The sequence below is a fragment of the Lissotriton vulgaris genome, chromosome 9, assembly GCF_964263255.1.
Source record: "Lissotriton vulgaris chromosome 9, aLisVul1.2, whole genome shotgun sequence".
NCBI classification, from domain to species: domain Eukaryota; kingdom Metazoa; phylum Chordata; class Amphibia; order Caudata; family Salamandridae; genus Lissotriton; species Lissotriton vulgaris.
This window is the reverse complement of record NC_141697.1, coordinates 499,998,287-500,025,538: the sequence shown is the minus strand read 5'-3', so window position 1 is coordinate 500,025,538 and position 27,252 is coordinate 499,998,287. Positions and strand designations below refer to the sequence as shown.

The 27,252-nt window shown below is 46.1% G+C and overlaps 1 protein-coding gene across 1 annotated transcript in view; it reads right to left on the bottom strand.

Annotated features, from left to right (window-relative positions):
- Nucleotides 1-377: 377 nt before the first annotated feature.
- Nucleotides 378-27,252, bottom strand: part of DHRS7 (dehydrogenase/reductase 7) — a 341,569-nt gene continuing 314,694 nt past the window's right edge. The window contains exon 7 of the mRNA XM_086937958.1: nucleotides 378-621. Within this exon, the coding sequence (XP_086794084.1) occupies nucleotides 577-621 (45 nt within the window). The 3' untranslated portion in view covers nucleotides 378-576. The remainder of the gene's footprint in view (nucleotides 622-27,252) is intronic.

Sequence of the window (27,252 nt, the reverse complement as noted above, 5' to 3'; positions counted from 1 at the left end):
GGATCCTTTTAGTGGAATAAACCTAATTTGAAGACTTACTGGAGTGTGCCACTTCATTACACCCTACAATTTCACACCCAGAATTACTGTTACGGATGATCTTTGTAATTCTGAGGGCAGTGAAATAAGGGGGTATAAAGGTCTTTGGTGATTAACTTTGAAAGCATTGTTTCCGCGCAGATTCTTGCATTTTTTTAACCTGGTGTTTCACAAAGAGATTTTGCATGCTTTAGCAGACGAACCCACACAGTGAAAGTCAATAACTCATATCTTCAATTGGTTTGTAACCATATTTAGGGGTTGTTACAGATCAATTGTATTCCAAATTGAAGCCTTTGTAGAAAAGGAAATGTGAACACTGATTTATAGAAACTAAATAACGTGGCAATAATGATTTTTAATACAAATGATAACAAGTTACTCTTTTTTTTTTCCTGTTGACTTTGTTTCTTGTTTCATAGTGTGGCTGGGGAAAATACGTTTGCTGCCAACAAGAAGCAGGAGTTATAATGTGATTCAAATGCTGGTTTCTCTTGTAGTTAACAGGTCATATGATGTATCCGCCAGTGACGTCCATTATGAAGATTTTGCCTTCTTAGAAAAATATGAAGAATCCGCATCCTATAAAACAAAAGGAATGAAAATTGTCAGTAATACGTATTGCTAAATTGATCTTTAAAGCATGCAAAATATAAGAAAGAACTCTACGTTGCACATTTGATAATAGTCTTTGTTCATTTGAGCTTTATCATAAAAAGCCTTCACTGAATACAGGAATGATTTTAGTGAAAGGATGCTCTTATGAGAAGTACTGTTCTGCTAACTGTAAGAGATTTTCAACTTGACAGTTTAAGTTACATGTGGGGAAACTAGGAAAAACAAGCATTTGCAATGCAATAGGTCTCGCATTAGGAAAGTTTGAGCTGTTGGTATTGTAAATGACAAATTTTATATTTATCTGTTGGTTTTGAAAATACCAAAATTAATAGCTTTGTCATTTACAATGCCATTAGTTTTAACTTTCGCAAATGTGACACCTATAGCATTTGTAATGCAATATGTGTTGTATTTACGTGACTTAGATGTTGAGTGCAGTGTAATTATGTGGCGTGTAATTATGTGGCACTGAGTGGTATTTGGAGTGCATGTTGCATTGAGTGCAGTGTAATTATGTGGCGTGTAATTATGTGGCACTGAGTTGTATTTGGAGTGTATGTTGCATTGAGTGCAGTGTAATTATGTGGTGTGTAATTATGTGGCACTGAGTTGTATTTGGAGTGTATGTTGCATTGAGTGCAGTGTAATTATGTGGTGTGTAATTATGTGGCACTGAGTTGTATTTGGAGTGTATGTTGCATTGAGCGCAGTCTAATCAGTAGAGTGTAATTATGTGGCGTGTAATTATGTGGCACTGAGTTGTATTTGGAGTGTATGTTGCATTGAGCGCAGTCTAATCAGTAGAGTGTAATTATGTGGCGTGTAATTATGTGGCACTGAGTGGTATTTGGAGTGTATTTTGCATTGAGTGCAATGTAACTATGTGGCATGTAATTATGTGGCACTGAGTGGTATTTCGAGTGTATGTTGTATTGAGTGCAGTGTAATTATGTGGCACTGAGTGGTATTTGGAGTGTATGTTGCATTGAGTGCAATGTAGTTATGAAGCATAATTATGTGGCACTGAGTGGTATTGTGTGGAGTGTGTTGCATTCAGTAGAGTATAATTATGTGGCGTGTAATTATGTGACACAGTGGTATTTGGAGTGTATGTTGCGTTGAGTGCAGTGTAATTATGTGGCGTGTAATTATGTGGAGTGTATGATGTATTCAGTAGAGTGTAATTGTGTGGCGTGCAATTATGTGGCACTGAGTGGTATTGTTTGGAGTGTATGTGGCATTGAGTGCAGTGTTATTATGTAGCATATAATTGTGGCACTGAGTGGTATTGTGTGGAGTGTGTGTTGCATAGGGTCTAAACCATGAGGCGAGCCCTCACCACCCCCCCTAGACACTTGCTTGTTGTTTATCAACTTCATGTTACGCAATCACAATCCGGCCCTCAAGCCCAGGCTCCTTCCTGCCAGTGAGATAGATCAAAAGAGACTTCTTGACCGTGCACAGACAGGCAAAGGGAAAAGAACACAACCCTTCTGAGATGCAGGCAGGTTACGTTTTAAATAAATACTATTATTGTGGCGACTCGTTACACATTTTTGCCAATACTAATATTGCATTGTGAGTACAGAATGAGTTCTCTTCCATGACCGGTGTTTTTTCCCAGCTCCTCCTGTCTGATAAGGGTCTAGCAAGACTTCTGTGAGCACACTGCTCTCCCCGACCCTGCGCGGCTGACGGGTATCAGAAGGGTCGACAGAAAGAACATTATGCACAGATTCTGCTACAAAATATATCGGCCAGAATAAAATACATACTACCAAACCAATATGACTAAGAAAACAATCTGAAAGTATGTATATGCAATTGTATATTTATTATGCTTAACATCTACGTACCTTGAAGATTGTCAAGGTACATGTAGTTGGAGGTAAGAACAGTGCATCCATACTGGTCTATGTATACTCGCTTACCTTCATGATATTCCGTGGCAGGATATTTAAACTCACTACTCCGTTACGAAGCTTCCCAGAGTTTATGGTGGGAACAAATCGCACTTCACCTCGCCTGCTTGCTGTTGGCTCTGAACTCACCACACACTAAGTGCCCCAGAGAGGAGGGTGAGAACGCCCTCCTGCATGCCATTGAGTGCTGATGAATTCCTCGCACAGTGATAGGAATACCCATCCAAGTGTGCGACAAAGACTACTGTGTTGTGGTTCAGTTTGACTATCCCTTGTCAAAGAACACAAAAATGTGCGGACCCCGAAGAATGTTTCCAGGAGAGGGGAAAAAGGCCCCAAGGTTTTGCATAGGGCTGGTCCCTGCTTCCCTTTCGTGTCCTGCCCTGCAGTGCAGAAATGAGGCGGGGAGATTTACTCTGTTCACAAAACTGGGACCAATCCAACACCATGCCTGATGACTCCGTGAGCTAAGTCAACCCTTCTTAAGAACTGCGTGTGACTCGTGGGCACCGCTTTGGATGCCGAAGGTCCAACTCAGCCTTTCATCGTTCTGAGGTAACAAACACTTTAAAGCAGCATCCCCTAGCTTGTGGGTGTGCCCTGCCCATCACGTCTTTCTGCTGCGCCCAGTCAGCAGCGGCCCCACCCACGTCCCGAAACTTGGGGGGGCCTTTAAAACAGTGGGGCGACGTTCCTCCACGTTAATGGAGGAACCACCTCTGGATATTCTTATGGGGAGGAATCTGCACGAGGGTATATCAATCAGAAAACGGAAGGTGGCCTCAGCAATTACCAGTGGCGGGGATAAATTCAAGCTTTCCACCTATCACATTGGATTTTCCTGCTAATAGCACCGGCGCGCAACATCAATAGCAACAAGCACCAACTACCCGGGAAATAAAAACATTGTTGAAGTTCACAAAAGTAATCATTGATGTGAGCGGCAAATGAGAAATGAGCATTAATCAATCAATGATGCACTGGCACCAAAAAGACGATATTCAAACGCATACCCCTAACATTATCAGGCCACCCCAAATAATAGTAGCTCAAAGCGCCGTCGTCTTTTTTAGGGTGCCATTTAATCAACTTACAATATGTCTAACTAATTCAAACATCAATTACACAACCTAACACGCATTGGCCGCGCAAATTCGAGGGTGCCTACCGCTCTTGCCCCCAAAAGAAATCACCGCCGCAGCCCTGCTCCGTGAAAACCGGAAGTCAGGCGCTTTTGGCAGAGACGGGGGCGGGGCCTGCAATCCAGCAGGAAGTCCCGCCCGCCGCCGCCGAGGAAGCAGTGAAGCCGGCCGACTCCGACCAGCGCTGCAGAGGAGACACGGAACACGCCGAAAGAGCCCGGTGAGGGGGAGGGGAGAGGAGGGTAGGGGAGGGGAGGGGGGTGTACAATCGTGTGTCTGTTCGAATGTGTCAGTGTGTGTGCGCGTGGGTCTGCGTGTGTGTATGCAGTGTGTGTGGCTGTGTATGTGCGCATGTGTGAGTGTGGAGTGTGTTTGCGCTAGGGAATGAGACACAAGAGGGGCACGGCGACGTGCGCGCCCACGAGGTGAAATCCGCGTCTGCGCTCGTGCACCCTCTCGTGTCCACTTTCCCAAATACGGGCAACATTAGTTGTCTTCGCTGACAGCTTTCAATGCTTTCGCATTGAAAGCTAGGTCAGCTCGACCTAAAAATGAGGGGCTCTTGGACAGTGTTAAACAAGATGATTAAAAGAGGGACAGAATAAAACAACTGGAGTGGGAACCTTCATAAATGTCCTTTCAAAACAGAGGGATGCCTAGAGGATAAGGTGGGTAAACGGGTAGCGATAACGGGCATACATCGTGGTAAGCCACGGACCACTTTCACCATATAATACCCCAATCAAGGCCAGGAACAGTTCCTGAATTAAGCAATCCAAGCAATAACAGCATAGAAGACAGGACCAGCTGTAATAGCGGAGGATTTAAATATGTTTATAAGTGGAGCAACAGAATAAAGCGAAAATACCATGGTCTACTCAGTAGCGAGTAAAGTACATCTGGAAGAGTTGGGTTTATGAGATAGGAGGAGGGCCTGGCACCCTTAGGATCAGAATACATCCACTATTCAGCTACACTCGTATAGATTATATCCTGTGAGATGAATGGTATCTCCATGCCCTTTAAGAGAAGACTCAAACTTATCGGCATCACATGAACAATCAATAGCTCAAGCACTAAACTATGAAAGCAGGGGGTGCAATGGTGCCTCAATGATATCTTGATAAAGGACAGAGTAGTCCTAAATAACAGAAAGCAAAGCATTTCAGAATATATCCAACAAAATGAAACTGGAGTGGTCAAGTCTGTGGAAAGCACTACAAGATGCTTTGAGGTGGAAATTCAGGCATAGCCGCAAAATGTACTGAAATATATTACGATGGTTTGGGAACTAATCAGGACCCTCGTAATAAAGTGAACTTTCTGCTAGTCAAATTTCAAATTTATTTATTTATGATAACGGAACCAGATTGAGGTCCACATAAAGATTCACGAAAAACAAACAACAATTTTCATAAGAATACAAAAGAAATTTACATAATATTAAGTAATCAATATAATGTTAAAAAACATTTGAAGAAGTAAAATAATTTAAAACAAAACATTTCGTCTGGAGGATTAAGCATTGCTTCAATAAAATCAAAGGCAGTACCAATACCCAGTTGGAGGCACATAGGTCTTAACCATTTGCGTCTAAATGCCATGAGGGCCGGACAAACGAAAACTACATGGTACATATCCTGGGTATTATGATTACAAAAATTACAGATATCTGAACCACCATACCATTTGGACAGAAGGCAATTTAACGGGAGTAGATTATACCTTAACAAAAGCATAAATCGCCTAATTCCATGGGGAAGATTCCAGCATATGTATGGTTGGGGTGTTTTTATTTCACAAAATTTACCAATGGGGAACATTCCTCTCACCGCTTTACTTGTCCCACTATCAACTCTATAGCTCAACTCCCAAGAAGCAGTTTTTAAAGATAACTTCAATTGAGCAGCAGCTAGTGTAAAGAGACTTTGTTCGTCTAGCTGTAGTAGCATAACAGCCTGCCGGAAATTCCTTACAATAGAGGAATAAGCATTAAAGGAACCCAGCAGCTCACTTTTTATTAGATATCTCAATGTGCCAGGCATTCCTCTTGCAATGTTAAAAACCCAACGCACCACACTCGCAGCTGCCTGAGCCCGAGAGCTACGCAGGCCGAATTCTCGTCTTAACGAAGACGTAGAATTTGCGGTATTGACAGAAGCTAAATTATGTAATATTTTTCCTTCGGTAGAATCCAAAAAATTCCAACATGCCATATCCACAATTTCTAATCCGTAGATTAGGGATGCAGGGATTTTTGCTCGGAAAACCTCGAGCAATATGGAAAAATGCCTTCTGCCAGTCGCTTTGTAAAGGGAAATAAGACTCTTCCCTTGAGCAAGGGCTTTTCTGCTGTTATTCTCAGTGTGGGTTTTTTCACTTAGATTGCTCATGACAATCTTTCCAAGGAAGGGATATGATTTCACTACTTCTAGTCTTTCACCCCCAATGGACCAATAGTAATTTTCATATTTGGATTTTCTCCTTCTCTGAAAGCACATTATTTTACTCTTTGAGATATTTATTTTTAAAAAGTGAGCGTCAGCATAGGAGGACAAAGCTTGTAAGCGGTCATTCAGGCCTTTTGGGGTGAGGTCCAAAATTAAAATATCATCTGCGTACATTAAGCACGCTATTGGCACTCTCCCCAAAAGTGGAGCAATACCATTACTAGTTGATAATATAGCTTTAGGGAGGTCGGCGATATATAAGGAGAACAACAGGGGAGCCAATAGACAGCCCTGTTTCAGACCATTATTTGTGGGTATAACCCTAGATAGTCCTCGCTCACCACCCATTAAAACTCTGCACCAAGTGTCTGTATGTAGTGCGATAACTAATTTTAATAGACTAGACGGCATCTCTAGTTTAATTAGCTTACTCCACAGCAAGGACCTGTCCACCTTATCAAAAGCCGTAGAGAAGTCGATGAAAGCCCCAAATACACCCCCTCTACGAACTGTAACATATTTTTCCACCAGGATTTGAAGAGCAGTAAGATTGTCCAAAGTACCATGTTGTTTCCTAAAACCAGTCTGTTCTAGCGGAAGTATTGCAGACTCTGTTACCCAGTCATTTAAACGATTCAATAAACATTTGGCAAAAACCTTGCCTATGGCGTCTAAGAGGGCTATTTGTCTATAGTTTTGAGGTAAATCTCTGGCCCCCTTTTTGTAGAGCGGGATTAATAGACTCCCCTTCCAGGAATGTGGGACGGTGCCATTAATAAAGCAGGTTTTGAAAACTGGGTATAAAATTTTCCCCCATAACGTGCTATAGGATTTTAGCACCGAAATCGGAATTTCATCTGGGCCTAATGCACCAGAAGAACGTAAGGCTTTGATTGCTGCAACTATTTCTAATTCAGAAGGAGGGTCGCATGGAAATAAATCCTCCTGCAGCTTATCAGAACAGAACTTCTCACCATTACTGTTATATAGTTGCTGTATAAAGTCAACCCATGTCTGCTCACCAATGGATATCGGAGAGGGTCTAGATCTCACCCCACATCCTTCTCCAATTAATGACCAGAAGGTCTTTACCTGTCCACACTTGGATGCCTCGCGAAGTTTAATCCAGAGCGCATCTTCTTTCTCCCGTTTTAATCTAACCTTTATCCTGTTTCTCCTTCTTCTCAGGAGAGATATTCTTTGTCTACGTTCAGGAATAAAGGAGAGATACTGGGCCCTGACTAATTTATTTATTTCTGTGTTTAAATAACGAAGGTCAGAAGGGATTTTAGGTATTGTCTTTCTTGATGGTGGCTTTTGAACTTTAGCTTTTAGAGTTTGTAGAAAGAACACAAAACAGAGTAGCTCTCTACCTTCCCATAGCATTAAGTTCTCAGCTGTGTGTTCTAATATATTAGACAAACTTCTAATGGACCCTGAATTCCAATAACATTTCCCTTTTTTATTATTAAAGTTCAATAAATCATCTCCAATTTTCCATAAGGCCCTTTGAGGTGGTGTTGTATTTAATTTTACAAGTAAAACATTATGATCACTAAGATCAGTAACAAGTACAGAAAAATCCCTTAAGGAACCAAAAAAGGTACTATCAACTATCATATAGTCTAGAATCGAACCACCATTTCCTAACTTACGAGTAAAATGGGCGGGATTATCCGAAGGGAACCTTCCATTAATTATAATGCAGTCTACTTCGGCTAAACTCTCTAAGATTAGTTTCCCTCTTTTATTTGTTTTAATGTTCTCCGGAAAGATAGCTTTAGGTATCATAAATGTTTCCTCTTTTATCTTATTCCTGAATAACTCCAGGGCACTATTAGATATTTTACCATTTAGATCACCTAATAGTAAAATATGAGGGGGGAAAGTGGATTCCTGTAGATTTAATATGAAAGAACAAATCGTCTTAATACTGGAATTATAATTTACTTCTGGAGGCAAGTAAGCATTTATTATTACCAGTGATTTCTGAGAAGCCTCCTTGGCGAAATTTATTAAGGTTATTGCCTGAAATAATCTATTTGAATCTAAGTAGTGAGTATAATTCCACTTAACCTTGTTTGACAGAAGACATGCTAACCCTCCCTTTGCTCGGCCTCTCGTAGAGGGACTAGCATTACTCTCCAATACGTAATCTTTTACAACCGGAAAATTCCCTACCAACCATGTTTCCTGCAAACAGATAATATCTGCCTCTAAAGAATGCAAAAATGACAGCTTTTCTGAACTCTGGATTAATCCAGCAGTGTTCCACGATATTATTTTTAAGTTATCGTTAAAACTCTGGATTCATTCTAGATACAAAACCAGATTTACCTGATAGAACAGCGGGCAACCAACTCCACTCCTGATCGGCATCCTTTACCCTAGTTTGTTTAATGGGTAGCGGATTATTAACTATCACCTGTCGCTCATTTTTTGATATCCGTATTTTTAACTCTTCAGGCACTGCCGTAAGGCCATCTAAAGGGCCGGATTTTATGCCCTGATGGGTTGGTATTTTTTGGTATTTATTATTTTCTATTTTAACCGGTATAAAGGGATCAACATCGATTCCTCTTATTTGAAATTCTTCTGCCCATTGTAAGACGTGATTTGTTACCAATTTCGAGTAAAATTTTACCCGTGTTATCTTTCCGTTCTCAGAATTTATTAATTTTATTATATCTAGATAAACAGATTGAATCAATTTTAAGCTTTCTATTGCGTGAAAGCAATTAACTAAGGCAGATCTGTTTAAAATAAGATCTGGGTCAAAAATAGGTATAAAATCAAGATAGAGAGTATCCACATTTTTTCTAGTCTTGGGCACTGTCTTAGATATATGTTCAGTTACAACAACATCTGAAAAAGTAATAGCCAAAGGGTTAAGAGTTGATTTTGGTTTAGGGTCTATAATTGGGATTGGGTTTGGGTCCTTCACCAGTTTAATTTGCTCATCAAGATGCTGTTGATTTATATGAGGTAAGCAATCTTGCTGGGTCTCTGTGGAGATCAACTTTAAAATTCCCGATGGTTCATGTAACGGATTAGAGTCGGAATCCACTAAATTAGTGATATCCAACGAAGGTTCTTGTTCACAGTCAAAAATTATTTTCCTTTGCCTTTTTTTTATAAAATCTACGATTTGGTTTTCTTTTTTTGCATCGTTGTTTTTTAGATACTATTATTTCCGTTTTTTTTTTTCTCCTTTGATGGGGAATTTTTGTCTGAAGAGATGGGAGGAATTGGAGTTTCTTTATTTAATTGCGGAATGAAAATAGGGAAGATGGGGGGTAAGACATTAGTCAAGCTATCCTCCGTAGGTGGTAAGGTCTCGATCTCCTGGCTAATGAAAGCTTCGCAATTACCATTAGTTGGATTCTCATTCCTGTATACAGATGGTTCAGAGGTAACTGCAGTATAAGTGTTAGTTTTAACCAGGGGATCTAACGGTGAAAGTACCTCAGGGGTTGTTTTTATATTTTTTATTTCCCCCTTTACTTCCATACTTAAATTATTTGATGAAGTAATTATTTTTTGAAGAGGGACACCTTCCAATCCTGTTGTACTACTCAACAGTGCCTTTAAAATCAGAGTTACTGTATCTAATACGTTATCTGATCCATTAACTAATCTTTCCAATAACTGTAAAATAGATGAGATAAGCCGTTCTAAAGAAGATAAAGAATTAGAAATTACATTATCTTCTCTTATATAAGAATTTTGGGGATCTTTGTTATGAATATGAGTAGGACTGAGAAATAAATTCATTTCAGGGGTGGAAAACTCAGAGTTTTTTGACGGGGTACTGCTATACAGATGTAACCTGGGAGTAGTTACGATATCCTGTGGATAAGTGGAGTTCTGTACTTTAATTGATCCTTTCTGGGACTCTAAATTTATATCAGGGAGAGTGAAATCCTCTGGAAGGGTATGCAGGGGGGAAGAGATACCAGGATGAATTTTTTGATTTACTTTAGAGGGAGAGGGAAAGTTATGTACTAGAGCCACAACTGGAAAAGCAGAAGTGCTACCTGAATCAGCAACATCCACTGCTTTTTCTTGAGTTTCAAAAAGGTAGGCAGTATCTTCCTCTTGGTTTTTATTTGATATATCATCTAGAGGGGGTATACCAATGATACCTGATAATGTACTATCATTTTTGGTAACAGGGGGGTCTCGTACATATTCTTTACAATTGATATTAATCGTTTCCGTAAGGACCCCCTCCTGGTCTACTTTCTCCTTACCCTTATTCCACAATGAATAAAGTTGACATTTACTTTTTAGTTGTAAAGCTGAACCATCTTTGTTTCGCAATGGATTAGATTTGGTTTTAGAACAGGCTCTACCAACTAGAACTCTTCCTGATCTCAATTTATTAGTAGTCATGCTATCTAGAGGCACAATATACAATATCACTCTATTAGTTCGAAGAATAAACAAACTAAAGGGAGGTGGCCCAGCCCGGCCTCAATCGGTCTCTGTCGGTCACAGTCGGTCCCGCCCTTGTCCTGGGCTTCTCCCGGCGCCCTCCCGCGCAGCAGGACACTCACGTTGAAAATGTACTGGCTGGTGTGGAAGGGGAGGAGCCTGCAGGGAGAGCATCCCAGCTGTTACTGATTGGGAGTTGTGGGCGCTCCTGGGACTTGGAGTCCTGCGCCCACAACACGCTCGCAGCCCTGCAGGTCCAAACACCCAGCTGAAGATTTAAAGCAGTGGCACTGTGTGGAGCTGGCCTTCGGCGAAGCGGGACCCGCGCAGCGGGTACCGCAAGCAGTTGGTTCAAGAGAGGCAAAGAGTTCCGCAATCACAGGCAACAACGCGATCCCAACGTCTGGGTAGCAGCTAGTCAAAGTAGGCCAATGGTTCTACAATTTGGGTAACAAACCTGGTAAGCTTCTAGCCAAAACTCTTACAGCTCCGAGCCAAAATCCACATTGAGGTACCGCAAGCAGTTGGTTCAAGAGAGGCAAAGAGTTCTGCAATCACAGGCAACAACGCGATCCCAACGTCTGGTTCAAGTTGGTTCAAGAGAGGCAAAAAGTTCTGCACACAGGCAACGCGATCCCAACGTCTGGGTAGCAGCAATGAAACAAGGAAATCCGCTGATACAGGTGAGGAGGCGGGTTATCACAGCGTTGACCAGCAAGGGGAGGAGCCTGCAGGGAGAGCGTCCCAGCTGTTATTGATTGGGAGTTGTGGGCGCTCCTGGGACTTGGAGTCCTGCGCCCACAACACACTTGTAGCCCTGCAGGTCCAAACACCCAGCTGAAGATTTTAAAGCAGTGGCGCTGTGTGGAGCTGGCCTTCGGCGAAGCGGGACCCGCGCAGCGGGTACCGCAAGCAGTTGGTTCAAGAGAGGCAAAGAGTTCTGCAATCACAGACAACAACGCGATCCCAACGTCTGGTTCAAGTTGGTTCAAGAGAGGCAAAAAGTTCTGCAATCACAGGCAACAACGCGATCCCAACGTCTGGGTAGCAGCAATGAAACAAGGAAATCCGCTGATACAGGTGAGGAGGCGGGTTATCACAGCGTTGACCAGCAAGGGGAGGAGCCTGCAGGGAGAGCGTCCCAGCTGTTACTGATTGGGAGTTGTGGGTGCTCCTGGGACTTGGAGTCCTGCGCCCACAACACGCTCGCAGCCCTGCAGGTCCAAACACCCAGCTGAAGATTTAAAGCAGTGGCGCTGTGTGGAGCTGGCCTTCGGCGAAGCGGGACCCGCGCAGCGGGTACCGCAAGCAGTTGGTTCAAGAGAGGCAAAGAGTTCCGCAATCACAGGCAACAACGCGATCCCAACGTCTGGGTAGCAGCTAGTCAAAGTAGGCCAATGGTTCTACAATTTGGGTAACAAACCTGGTAAGCTTCTAGCCAAAACTCTTACAGCTCCGAGCGAAAATCCACATTGAGGAGGTGAAAGATGAAGAGGGTGATTTACAAAGAAGGGGAGAATGACAAACCCAACTGCTTCCTTGAATTCTATGATTGCCTCTATGCTGGGGAAGCACCTGAAGTCTACTTTCGAAAAATATATTTAGCTGGAACATATCTATCTGCCAAAGATACACACAATAGATATAGATAAATTGGAAAAGCCAATAATAAGAGAAGAAATTCTAAAAGGTGTAATAATAATAAATCTTCTTTATTCGGTTTGTTCACAGTGGAAAAAAAACCATAAAAGAACACAGAATGTCATACATTATAAAAATACACATATTACAGACGTTTCAGGTAAAATTCATTTCATAGATAAAAAGGAAGAATTATTCAAAAAGTGCGAGGTGCCGGTTATGGTAAATATAACATAGTTTTTTAAAGGTTTTTCCTATGTTTCAAAATGCACTTTAGGAAACTGCTAACAAAATAACAGACATTCACTGTCTCCAACATTTGCAATCTTAAAAGAGCAGGTCTACACTGTCTCAATCCCCACGATTTAAGTATCGGTAAAAGCCAGATCTTTCTGTGGGCTTGGTGATATTTACAAAGCAGGATCACATGCAAATTCGACTGCACTGATGAGCCGTCACAGGGGCAAGGCGGCAGTATAGCGTCCCAAGAGTTTTGTGACGGGAAAGTGACCATTCTAAAAAAGATGTTTAGCCTAAATCTCGTAATTAGCATTCTCTCGTAGGTTGATAACTGCAATTCAAGGTACGGGTGAATGACAAAGGCTACTTGGATCATGTTTGCGTGGATCACTGCCGTTTTTGTGGAATTGGATGCAAGTCTTAACAGTTCAAGGTGACTTAGTGCTTTCTGTTTAAGATCTTTTTTTGAAATGTCAGTGATAGAAGCCGGATCTAAATAATGATTCTCAAGGCCTAGATCTTTAAAAAAATTCCTGACATATAAAAGCCACTTTATTTTTGCAGAGTTATCCATGCTCATTGAATCTGCGATGATAGCTTGTGACAAGGCATTTTTGTTTGACGTCCAGATTCGGCGCCACAACATCAGGGGTTCTATTTTGATTAGATCCTCCAAGTGAGGGATAGCTAGTTCTAGGTGCATTGCGTAAGTTGAGGTACCTTTGGGGGTGGCTAACAAAAATCTTAGGAAGGTGTTTTCCACCTTCTGAATGGGGTTAATATCTGTATACCCCCAAACTCCTGCACCATATGTTGCAATTGCCTGGCATTTGGCTTTGTAGATCTTGAGAAGCTCTACTGGTGGTCTTTTGCCTAATCTCTGAGAGAAAGATATTACTGCAGCAATTGATCTCCTAAATAGAAGTGCCCTAGTGTTTACTGCTTGCTTCCAGCTAAGTTGATCATCTACCATGACCCCCAAATAAGGATACTGGGGGGTACATTCTAACTTTTGGTTGTTCAGCAGGATAGGATATGTTTTTTTTTTACCTCTGCCAACTGTCATGACGAACGTTTTTTTTACGTTCACCTTTAAATCTATGTTGCCCATAAAGGACGTGTATCTGCTCACTGCTTTCTGGAGTTCCCTGGGGGTTCGTGCTAAGATGACCGCGTCGTCCGCGTAGAGCAGGGCGGGGATCAGGCGGCGATTTATGCGTGGGAGGTCCTGAGCCCCCCTCAACATCTCCTCCTCCAGACCGTTAGTGTAGAGGGAGAAGAGGAAGGGGGCCAGGACACATCCCTGCCTGACACCACGCCCTACACTAAACGGAGACGTCAACTCTCCATTCACGCCGAAGCGTACTCTGGCTGTAGCCCCGGTGTAGAGCTCTCTGAGAAAGTCTAACAAGGGTGGATCTACTCCCAGTTGAGCTAGGACCTTCCACAGCTTTGTATGTGACACGCAGTCAAAAGCTGCGGAAAGGTCTACAAAGACCATGTATATTTTAGTGGGGGTGGCCTGTGTGTATTTCCCCATTATTAGGGTGAGATTGAGGACCTGCTCTAAAGTACCAAAACCTTCTCGGAAGCCAAATTGGATATCCGAGATTATGCCCCGATCCTCAGTCCACTGCTGGAGACGCTCGAGTATCACTCTCCCCACTACTTTCCCGAGCGAGTCCAGCAGTGAAATGGGCCGGTAGCATTTTACGTCTTGCCGGTCCCCCTTTTTAAAGATGGGGACCATTATTGACTTTGTCCAGGAGGTTAGAATTCCCTCACTCGCTGCAGCTGTACATACTCGGGTTAAAATGGGGGCCCATAGATCTTGATTACTTTTAAAAAGGTCCACCGGGACCCCATCGGGTCCTGGGGCCTTGCCTGATTTACTGCTCTGCAGGGCATCAATGAGGTCTGAGATGTCAAAGGGAACCAGGATAGGGTAATTCACATTGGGGGGTGGGGATTCTGTTGGTAGGGTATTTTTAAAAATTTCCTCGAAGTGGGAGACCCATGTATTTTCGTCGATAGCGACTTCTATTTTAGGGGTATCCTTTTCTGTGAGGTATGGGGTTCTAAGTGTGCGCCAAAATAGTTCACTATTTTTTGAAACAGCTCCTTGATGGAGATCATCCCATAATTTTTGTTTGAGTTGGACCATTCTCAACTTTCTTTCCCCTGTGTATTGGCGCCTCAAGAGCTGGATCTGGGCCGCATCACGTGGGTTGTTTTTAAGTGCGGTTTTTAACTTTGATAGGGCCACTGTGCAATTATGGTTAAACCACTTTGGTTTAGTAACACGGTTTGGTTTAGATTTTGAAGTAAGTAAGTCCTTTATGACGTCTAAAATTACATTAAAATTTCTAAGGACTTCCTTGTTACTAGTTGCAAGATCCAGGCATTTCAGTATATTTGGGTAGGACCGAGTTATTAATTTTTTTATTATGTCAGTTGGGTTAATTTTGGCCCATTTAATAGTTAGTCCATTTCGTTTCCCAACCTGGATCCTATTCTGATTAAGAGTGGTCGCCATCTCCAATTTATGGGAGGCTTTGGTTGGCACAGATAGTGTTATTGTTAAAGTTGCATGATCGCTGAGGGGAGTATCTATGACCTCAAACTCATTAAGTTTGGTCATTAGGTTTTGGGAGAGAAATATAAAATCTACTGTGGTCTTGTGTCCTCTACCCACATAGGTCGGAACAAATTCATTAGGGTCTGCTTTTGGGTAGTTGGCAATCTGAAGATCCAGATCTGATAAGGCGATGTTAATTATGTTTCCTAATTTAGTGTGAGCGAGATGGGCTAGTGGGACGTTAAGTTCGTCCACAATCCCGCAACACAGTAAGTTAGTAGCTGTACAGGGATGGAGATTAAAATCACCTCCCCAAATTATATTGCTTGCCTTATTTACAGGGCTCCGGTGACAAACTTGTTTCAATTTGTCGGTTAGAGTGGTAAGTAGAATTATAAAAGTTTCTTCAGACAAGTTGTTATACATGTTGACCAGGATTATTGTGTCCTTGTTGGGAAGGGTTAGTAATAAGATTTGGTGGTTAGGATCCTGGGAGAGTATGGCCACCTTATTTAGAGAAAGGGAATTGGAGATGTAGGTCGTAAGACCACCTTTTGGTCTGCCCATAGTACTGGGTAACGCTGGGACGTTATAAGTTTTGAAGCCTTGTAGATGTAATGCTTCTACAGACCATGTCTCCTGGAGACAAATTATTTGATTTGCAGCTAGGAAGTTCTGTGCAGAGCCATCGTTGATTTTATTTCGTAGGCCCGCAATGTTCCAATAGGATGCTATGATTTGTAGAGGGACATCGCTATTATCTAGTTTTGGGGTCATAAGATCTTTATTACCAATAACTTGGGAAGTGATAGCGGACTGTGACAAGGAGGGTAGTTGAATGTCAATGGAAGGAATTTCTGATAATGGTCAATCGACCAGGTCTAGGCCGCTATACCTATTGTTTAGCGGGATGTTATGCCATGGGTCCCATCGTGGTTGTTCTCTGTGTGGAGGCCATTGTGTGTATGGTCTTCTGTCATCCCACCTTCCCCCCTGGTGGCGCTGTCTCACTGTATGCCATGAGTAATCTGGCTCATAAAGGTTAGGAGGACCATGATGTCGGGTGTTTAATTGGTCAACCTGCCTGGGAAATGGGACGGACCAAGGAGGTTCCTGCTCCTGTATGTATCCGTCCACTTGCCTAAAGGGGTAAAAGAAGGAGAGTGACTTGATTTTGATTCCTCCATTTGGGGTAATGTCTTCCCAAGCACAAACATAATCCGCTATACGAGGGTCCTCGAAGGTGATTGTTATGCAATCCCCAGGGATGGTTTTCCTGGTATTGCCCACCCACGGTACCCTGGCTACGGATCTGATTCTACCACGCCAAGAAGATGGAATTGGGCGATTAGTCTGGAGCCAATGCTGTGCTTTGTTTTTTAGGGACCAGACCGGTTCTGGGGTATGATCTGTCAATTCAGGAACTCCAGCCATAACCACCACGTAAGGTGAGGCCTCAGGAGGAAACTCCGCTGGAAGTCTTGGAATGGTAAGATTCCCCGCAGTGTTTCTTCTGGACCTAGCCACAGGTGTTTTTGGCGGTACGGGTGGAGGGGGTAGGGTTTTTGTTGTTATTTTATTCGATTTTTTTGGTGGAGTTTTATTGGCTGTGGTGGTAGGTGCCTTCGGGGTCATAGTAGCGGTAGCAGCTACAGCTGGGGTGATCGAGGTATTTGTCTGTTGTAGGTTACTAGAAGAACTTTGTGCTGGTGCTGTTTTTGTTATTGTAGTCGAATTGGTGACGGCTTTATTTGTGGGCAAATTTGGGGTAGTTATTCGGAGGGTCTTTTGTTGTGGATTGGGGATAGATGAGTTGGCGTTTGGTTGGTTAGTGTTATTTGATTTTTTGCTATTATTTCCGCCCGGTTTTTGAGGACATGGTGGAAGAAATGGGTGTAGGTTTTTAAGTAATTTGGAGATTTGCGATTCTATAACTGCTAACCGGTGTTCTAGAGGTAGTAATGCGTGTTTGACTACATTGGCTATACTGGGGATGGTTAATTCCTGGACCTCAGCAGTATTCAAGTCTACTTCGTTTTGTTTAGTGGTTTGAGAGTCCACGGCTATCAGAGGAGATGGTTCCTTCTCTACCTGATGGACTGATGCTGATACCTCAATATGTGACGCCCTGACATCTTGGATTTGTGGAATGATTGATGGTGTTGTCATGTTTTCTGATGTGTTGGGGTTTCTGGGTACCCTATTTTTACTAATCGCTCCCTCCCTCCTGCCCCTCTCTAACCTTTTTTCTAAGGAAGAAATTTGCACAGGTGTTGTTGGAAGCAATACTGGTGTTTTTTCTAGGTCAAAGCTAAGTTGAGAGTCCGCCAGTTGAGAGACTGACAGGTCTACTGTATTCGGTAGGCTGCGTCTCTCCCTGGTCGGCACCAACTCTGCGTTTGATGCTCCTAGAGCTGGAGATCTGGCTTCCGCCAAGGTACCTAATGAAGATCTTTTTGCGAATGCCAGATCCAGGGAAACCCTTTCTTCGATTATTGATATGCTTTCATCTATTAGGATATTGGCCTTCGCTAAAAAATCGTCCATGGGGCCAAGCATTTTACCCGCTGCACTGGGGGCTTTGGTTTTGTTCCCTCTCGTAAAGACCATTACTAATGATATTAAGCTATGGGTCTAAGTAAAATCGTAAATAAATACAGATAGAAAAGAGTCATATAACAGGAATATAAATAAATATATTAGGGGGGTGGCCCAGTCCAGTCTCTAACAGCCTGTAACGGCCTAGAACGGCCCAGTCTTTGCCCGGGTCTTCGCCCCGGGCTGCGACCCGCGCGCGACCCGCTGCGCGTTAGTGGCTGGTTGAATATAAGAGAGGAAATGAGGGCGTGGCCGCCGGGGGAAGAGGCGCCGGCTGCAAACAGCGGTGGATTCTGGGCCTCGCAGTCCCCCGGTCGGCTTCTCCAGGGCACAGCAACCAATGCACTACTACCTGGGCGGGTCGCGCTGAGAGCGAGATGGTAAACTGCCGACTGCAGTAGCGCTCCCACCAGCCGACCACAGCTCCAGGGAATGCGGTTTGGGACGTGGGCAGAGAAGCAGGTCCTCGTCTAGAAAGCAGTTGATCAGGTCAGTGAGCGGCACCCGCGCAGCGGGTGTCGCGAAAGGTTAAGTAGCGGCGTTCAATCAATGGGCGTGGCCGCCGGGGGAAGAGGCGCCGGCTGCAAACAGCGGTGGATTCTGGGCCTCGCAGTCCCCCGGTCGGCTTCTCCAGGGCACAGCAACCAATGCACTACTACCTGGGCGGGTCGCGCTGAGAGCGAGATGGTAAACTGCCGACTGCAGTAGCGCTCCCACCAGCCGACCACAGCTCCAGGGAATGCGGTTTGGGACGTGGGCAGAGAAGCAGGTCCTCGTCTAGAAAGCAGTTGATCAGGTCAGTGAGCGGCACCCGCGCAGCGGGTGTCGCGAAAGGTTAAGTAGCGGCATTCAATCAATGGGCGTGGCCGCCGGGGGAAGAGGCGCCGGCTGCAAACAGCGGTGGATTCTGGGCCTCGCAGTCCCCCGGTCGGCTTCTCCAGGGCACAGCAACCAATGCACTACTACCTGGGCGGGTCGCGCTGAGAGCGAGATGGTAAACTGCCGACTGCAGTAGCGCTCCCACCAGCCGACCACAGCTCCAGGGAATGCGGTTTGGGACGTGGGCAGAGAAGCAGGTCCTCGTCTAGAAAGCAGTTGATCAGGTCAGTGAGCGGCACCCGCGCAGCGGGTGTCGCGAAAGGTTAAGTAGCGGCGTTCAATCAATGGGCGTGGCCGCCGGGGGAAGAGGCGCCGGCTGCAAACAGCGGTGGATTCTGGGCCTCGCAGTCCCCCGGTCGGCTTCTCCAGGGCACAGCAACCAATGCACTACTACCTGGGCGGGTCGCGCTGAGAGCGAGATGGTAAACTGCCGACTGCAGTAGCGCTCCCACCAGCCGACCACAGCTCCAGGGAATGCGGTTTGGGACGTGGGCAGAGAAGCAGGTCCTCGTCTAGAAAGCAGTTGATCAGGTCAGTGAGCGGCCGCCACCTTTCCAAAGCACCAAGCTGAATGGGTGGAGTGAAGCCTAATGAGCAACTGAGGCCTGAGTTTTGGTCTGCTTAAGGCAGAGCACTTCTGATACCTTCAGGTGACACATTGGATAGAGCCACTCATAATTATTCATAAAAAGTATGTAAATGAGCCAGTACTTCCACAAACACAAATGGCAGTGTATCTCCAAGGAGTGTCTCGTGATCCCTTCATCCCTTGTAAACTTGTACAGTTTTTCACCATTGTTTCCCTTTCCCCAGTATGAGTCATGAAATTATTAGTTCATGTAAGGATATCATTCTGCTGGCCTTTTTGTAATCTTGTTTTTAATTCTTTCTCCCATGCTTTTTGAAAGGCAACTTTCTCCTCATCTACAGTCATATATAACAGGTAGTAGTTAAGGAAAATTGTGTGTTTTTCGCTTTTACAAGAGATGAAAAAATTCTCAAATGGTGCAGGTTGTCTCAATGCTCTTTAGTTAACTAAGAGTTGCTGTATTGGTCTTCTTTGAGTAGCCGAAAGTTCACTCTATTATGAGGGTCCTGATTGGTCCCCGAACCATTGTAATATTTTTCAGTAAGTTTTGTGACTATGCCTAAGGAGCTAAAAGAAGGGGAATGAGATGTTATCCTCTGAAGAAAATCTGCCTCTAGGGTAGGGATAAGGGCGTCTCAGTGGCAGTCTCGGGCTTGTGAGAATATCAAGTGAACCCAAGGTAAAGGAAGAGACCGGGGAGGAGGGGGAGGTAGGACAACGAGCCTCCAGTACTAAGGGGAAGGGAGAAAAGGGAGTGGAACAAACCAAACATTGTATTCTATGGAAGGGCCAGAAGGCAGCAAGGAATGTAGGGGTAGCAATTGTGACATATAAGTACAGGGGAAGCACCACTGTGGAGAAGGGAAGGGCAGGGTCTCAAAAATAAGTATCTATCCCAGAGGCAAACGCGTCCCCCACAGCCCAAAACCGATGGGGAAATCTAAAAGGAATCCTCTTTCTGCTTGTTTGTCTCCTCAAATAAATGTCGAGCGCGGAGTTGGGGCAGTTGAAAACATAGGTGTTCCAGCCTAGACATGTAATCAATATGGGGCTCTCAATGGCGTGCAAAATTCTTGTCTGTGTTAGCTAGGTTATTCTTGATTGGTTTCCACAGCCGCTTCCCGCCGCTTCTTCCCCTGCAGCCCCTCACACCCCATCACAGCCCCCGCCTCCCTACCTCTGGTCCCGCGCCCCTCCCCTTCTAAACCCCTTCTCTGCTTATGACAAGCTCCGCTCATCACGAGGCACAGTGGAGCTGTGCTCATGACGAGCTGAGCTTGTCATAACGGCCGCGGCACTCCAAAGTGCGGCTAATTCCCCGTCTGTGCTGGGGTTCTATTGCAGTGGGCGGAGTCGTGACGAGCACAGCTCCACTGTGCTGCATGACGAGCATGCGGCACGGCACGTGCCCCCCGCACCGCAGGGGGATTAGCTCCGCGTGGAAGGGGTTAATGGCGAATGCTGTGGGGGAGCGCGTGTGAAACGTAGACCTTCAGTCCAGGCCAGCACTCTCCCCAGCAACTCCGCCTCACCCTTGAGTCCTCCGCTGCGCAGGGTTCGCACCAGCAGCCCGCCCAGCCTCTGGGTGATTGTAGTTTTTATTCCACATCTCCGCTGGACTTACTTTGCCACACTAGTGTATTTTCGTAACTTGTAGGTTGCCTTATAATTTTATTTTGCCCGATTCTTGATTGGTTTCCCCAGCCCGGTTTCTGTTGCTTCTGACCCTGTGGCCCCTCTCACTCCGTCACAGCCCCCACTCCCGCCTCCCTACCTCTGGTCCCGCCCACTCCCCAACTTAATGGCGGACAAGCCTAAAGCAAGCCCGTCTTTGCCCGTCCGCAACCAGACCATGACCAGCGCCAGTGACCCTGGTACTCCCAGGCCCAACTGCTACGACTCGCCCACCCTCCACGCACTCAATCCCGGAAGACATGCCGACTACGCAAGATCCTCGCCAAACACCACCCACAGACAGTTCTCGCGCAGACCCTGCCGCAGATCCTTCACCATCGACAAAGCTTCCACATCCGCCGAAGGCCTGCCTGATGCACGTACTGCCGAAACCCTGAAATGCATCCTCCTCAACATGCGCTCCCTGCACTGACATGCCGTAGAAATCTGGGACCTGATAAGACACCCTCTCGCCCGACATTGCCTTCTTCACTGAAACCTGGACCAACGCCTCCTCCCGCCCGACATCGCCACTGCCGTCCCTGATGGCTACAAGATCCAGAGAAAGGACCGCCCCACCACCCAGGAGGAGGAATCGCCATCGCACACAAGATCCCCCTCCGACTCTCCACATCCAGCACGAGTGACCCCACTCCAACACAGAACACCTCCACTTCCAGATCCTGACCAGCCCTAGGACCACCCTAAGCGGCACCCTCATCTACAGACTGCCAGGACCGCTCACCCAGCCTGCAACTACCATCGCCGAGCTCGTCGCACACCACGCCATCACCTCCACGGACTACATTCTGCTCGGGGACATGAACGTCCACCTCGACAACTGCAAGGACCCCAACGCCACCACTCTCCTCAATAGCCTCACCAACATTGAACTGAAGCAGCTGGTCAATACGCCCCCTCACAGAGCTGGCACACCTTTGACCCCATCTTCACGGGAGGGACAACCATTCGCTTCAGCCTCACGACCCAGCCCCTCAGGACAGACCACCACTGCGTCCACTTCACCTTCAACACCACCACCACACCCAAGCCTGCCCCGCCACAACGGAACTGGAGCAAGGTCACAGAGGAACACCTCAACACCACCCACCTCCAAAACCCTCCCAGCGCCACGTCCGACCGCAATGACATAGCCATAGAATTTAACCGTTGGAGCACCTGCTGCGCCAACAAGTTCACTCCCCTCCGCCACCCCGCCAAACAACGCCCTCTGAAGGCCGCCTGGTTAACCGCAGAGCTACAAGAAGCCAGACACTCCTGCAGACGCCTAGAGAAAACCTGTTGAAACCAGAAAACCACAGAACAACCACAGGAGCGCCCTGAAGGAATACCACCAGTGCATAAGAGACACTAAAAGATCCTTCATAAGAGACAAAGTCCTGACCAAAGTGACCAACGCCAAGGAACTGTTCGACATCATACAGCAGTTTACAAAACCCACCAGCAAAGCCACGGACGTCACACCTTCCCAGAAACTCTGCGACAAGCTCAGCTCCTACTTCCATCTGAAGATCAAGATCCACTATGACAATTTCAGCAAACCGATGCCAGACAATCCCCCTACCCACCGCCGCCGACAACAACAACCCAACCATCATGACCTGGGATCCCACCACCGTTGAACACATCACCAAGACCATGAAGAAAACAGACTCGGAGCTCCAACGGACCCCTGCCCACAGCACCTATTCCACAAGGCTTCCGCCTCCATCACACCCAAACTAGGACGGACCATCTACTCCTCCTTCTGATCCGGCATCTGCCCAGACAACTGAAAGCAGGTAGAGGACAAACCCCTCCTCAAGAAACCAACAGCCGATCCAAGGACCTGAAAAACTACCGGCCCATATCTCTCCTCCCCTTCGCGGCCAAAGTCACAGAGACATTCGTTAACGCCCAGCAGACCGCCTTCCTCGAAGAGAACTCCATCATAGACACCTCCCAGCCTGGATTCCGCAGCAACCACAGCACCGAGGCCGTCACTGACGACATTCGCAGGCTACACGACCAGGGACACACTGCGGCCCTCATCCTTCTAGACCTCTCCACAGCCTTCGACACCTTATCACATCACAGGACCGCAGCCAGACTTCACGACTCTGGGGTACAAGGAGCCACCCGACTGGATCCAATCCTTCCTCTCCGGCAGAACCCAGAGGATCACACTCCCTCCCTCCCTCTCTCTCCGAATCCACCGATATCAACTGCGGACTCCCCCAAGGATCATCGCTCAACCCCACGCTCTTCAACATCTACATGGCCCTACTCGCCGCCATCGTCAGAAAGCATGGGCTCAGCATTGTATCCTACGCAGATGACACCCAGGTCATCCTCTCACTCACGAAGAATCCCAAAGACACCAGACTCTGCTTCCAGGAAGGAATGAAGAACATAGCAGCCTGGATGAAAGACAGCTGCTTGAAGCTCAACTCAGAAAAGACCAAGATCCTCATCCTCGGACCCCACACCTCGGCCTGGGACAACACCTGGTGACCCTCCGCCCTCGGAAATTCACAGACCATGAAAGAAACCTCAGCAACATCCTTGCCTCCTCCCTCTCCATGAACCACCAGATCAACGCTGTCGCCTCCACTAGTTTCAACTGCGTGCGCATCCTCCGTAAGACCTTCAAATGGATCCCCCCAGACTGCAGAAGGACCGTCACCCACGCGCTCATAACCAGCAGACTGGACTACGGCAACGTCCTCTACACCAGAATCAACAAAACTCTTCTACATAAACTCCAAACCATCCAGAAAGGTGCAGTTAGATTCGTCCTCGAGACACAGCGTCACAAACACATGACCCAACACCTACAAGCCCTCCACTGGCTCCCCATTCGAAAAGAGGGTCACTTTCAAACTCCTCGCCCACACCTACAAATCCCTCAACAACATTGGAGCCAAACACCTCAACGATAGAGTATCCTTCCACATACCCAGGAGGAACCTCCGCTCCGCCAACCTCGCACTGGCAGAGGTCCCCCCCCATCTTCAGAAACAGAACTGGTGGGAGAGCCTTCTCCTACATCCCAGCCAAGACTGGGAACGAGCTCCCCGTGAACATCAGATGCTCCCCGACCCTGCACAGGTTCAGAAGGATCTCAAGACCTGGCTCTTCGACTGATCCGGAGCCGCTACCTCCGCACCTTGAGACCCTTGCGGGTGAGTAGCGCGCTATATAAACCCCTGATTGATTGAGTCAATTTGTGAGTCAGCTGCTCCAGTGCTAGGGTTCTAGGTGTGCCATGGTGTTGTGAACCAGGAAGCCATTGCAAGAGCGTTGGGGGACTACCAGGCCGACGCAATCAGTTGTTTGGCCACGCCCGTCATATGTTGCTTCAAGAACCAGTCTGAGTGTGTCACTGTATTAACTGTTGGAGGATGCAGTCCTAAGATAACAGTGCTATAACCGGCCGGGATTGGGTAGTCCAAAGTGTTTTTAATGTGACTTATGTGGGTAGCACGTTCAGGTAGATAGAGTGTAAGCGGACCAAGGTATACTACCATTAGACCATGATCTTGTAGGCTCTTTCTTGCTGGGGAATACTTCAATAGATCTTTCGGATTTCACGATACTGTTTACCCATTTTTTGGTTTAAATCTGTTTTATTAGTTTTACATATCACAACAGTCAAATTATTCGTCTTCACATTTGTCATGTAAGTGCGCATCTTGATGGTCGCGCTAACATGCTTACCCAACATCATGAAATACAATAAAGCTAAAAAAAAGGGGGGGAAAAGAACGAGGGGGGGAGAAGGAGAAGGTAATATTGAGAATGGGGATGAGGTGGAAAAAGGGGGGAAGAGAGGGGAAAAAAATTGCATTTCACTAAATTTCCATTTCAACAGGGGTTGGTGGAGCCAACACAATATTGTTCACATATCTCGTTATCTCTCCCGGTACCTGCCCACCAGTGAGATTTGCCTCAAAATTATGGCCTGTTGTCGTATGGACGGGCTGTTAGGGGTTTATGTTTCGTATTCCAATTCTTTACCCCATTCTAGGTCAGCACTCAGGGGAGAGGGAAGAGTGGGGTGGGAGTGAGGGGCATGTTTGAAATAAAGGGGGGGGGCATCTAGGCTGGTGTTTGGGGGCTATCTGTGCCATCCCCTATGGCAGTTGACCCCTGGGGAAGTTCTTGCATTACCGCGAGTGTTCCTGCCATGAACCCCGTAGGTCAGTGAGAATTGCATCCCAGTCTGCAGCTATCTGTGTCTTGCATGCACCTAAGGTATCTTCTCGGTGTAAGGCCACAGCCTCCAGTTGCGCCCAGCATATCAAAGTGGTACCATGCCGGTGGTGACTGGGGGGGTCAGGGGACTTCCAGCGTTTAGTGACGAGTCGTTTTGCCACTATGAGCCCAAAGTCTATGAATCGTGTTTGTCACTTTAGGCTTCTTGCGTCTGCGGTATAGTCCCAATATATACACCTCCTGTTACAACTAGGGGTCTCTAGTTGGCAGAGGTAGGTACCACTGTCCAAATAGGGACCCTTGCTTCTAGTCAGGGTAAGGAGGAAACACTCTTCGATAACCTCTGCTCACCCCCTGTGTAGCTTGGCACAAGCAGTCAAGGCTTATCGAAGGCAATGTGTAAAGTATTTGTACAAACACTCACAGTAACACAGTGAAGACACCACAAACTGACTCCACAACAGTTTAGAAAAATAAAGGTATTTAATCTAAATTACACAAGACCAAAACCACAAAAATCCAACATACCCAGTTCAAGAAGATGGTTTCAAAAGAGTTCTTAAAGTTGCGATAAAATAATCTAAAGTTGCGTGAAAAGTTCACAGTTGTGTCACATTTAGCCAACAGTACCTTTAAATGCAACAAAGTTCCAAAACATAAGATGGTGCGGAGGAAAACAAGCGATGCGTCACTCCTGAGACCTTGGGGAGGCGATGCGACAGCCCCGCTGGATGTAGCGGGCGTGATGCGGTGACTCCGGTCTCTATGGGGAGGGATGTGATACCTTGTATGGATTTCGGTGCAGAGGTTCCATAGTGAAAGAAGCTTGCAAAGCACGATGCGATGATATTTGGAGTTACGACGATCTCCGGGGTGACGATACGTGATCTCCGGGGCGACGATGCGCGGGCCAGCGGTGATCTTCCTCTCGCAGCTCCTCGATGCGATGGCTCGGTGACGACACTCGCAGTGACGTGATGCGGTCCGCAAGCAAGCGGTGCGACGATCTCACCCAGCGACGACAGGCTCTGCGACGACACTCGCAGCAATGGCAATCTCTCCATTGTGTGATTTACTTTACCGGTGTTTCAAATGCATGACCAGGTAAATCTACAAGGAGAGTTCCGTCTGACAGCCACAGGTTTTGGGCTCTGGGCAGTTTTCTCCCATGTCCGAAAAGAGATATATTTCTAGTACTTATATTTTACTGTTTCCATTACTAAAACTGGCGACTAACAGAATGCAGTGCGATGCTAAATAAAATATTTTTATTTGATGGCATATAGAGAAGACATGTCCATCTTCAAATATAAGGGTTCAGCATAGCATGTCAGATATGATGAAAATTCAGGCTCACGTGCTCCTTGGGCAGGGGGTGTGGGGGTCACCACTGGTATATCGGCCAGAGTTTGAAGAAGAAACAAAAGCAAAGCTTATAACTGCAGCTCTCCTCTTAGGACCGAAGGACGGAACGGGGGCACACGGTTTTGACGTGGATCAGTCAGGCACGGCACAGTTGTGCAATCACAACTTTTTATGCAGCAGCATTTTACATAGTGGTTTTTTGCCAATACAGCAATAATAGCGAAACCAGAACTCCCAGAATGCAATTGGGAGTTGGCTAAGCATCAGGAGGAGCTGAATGTCACTGAGGACAAGGAGATACTTGGCAGATATGCCGCCAGCGCTTAAAGGGGCACGAGCCGATAAGGGCAAGATGTGAGGAAAGACGATACACATCTTAAGGGCAACACCATGTATACAAAGTAAGGAGAGGAACCAGTTTCTCGTCTCTACAAACTCGCACAGGTGCTATCCCTTTGCCCAGTGCTCGCTCTCCTGACTCCAGGCTTACTCCCTTGGGTATATCGCCCTTTAAGACCAGCATTAGCGCGTCAGCGTGGTGAACGCGCGGGGGGTGGGAGGGGGTGAGCGAGGCAGCGTGGTGAACGTGCTATTTAGGCAAGATGGTGTCAGGCTCTCCACAGTCCTTATTGACACCCGCATGCTGTCTGCATTGGACAGATGGCGAGAGCAGCCATCTTTGTCCATGCAGATGTGCGCATTCAAGCGAGGGAGAATGGATTCCAAAGGTGCTCTCCATGGCGAGCGCGTGCGCTGCTTTCGCCAGGCGAGACCTAAAAAGGAGAATAGAGTATGAAGTAAAGTGGTACATACAGAAATGTACACTTTTTGAGCAACAAAATTAGATTAGATATATAAAGTA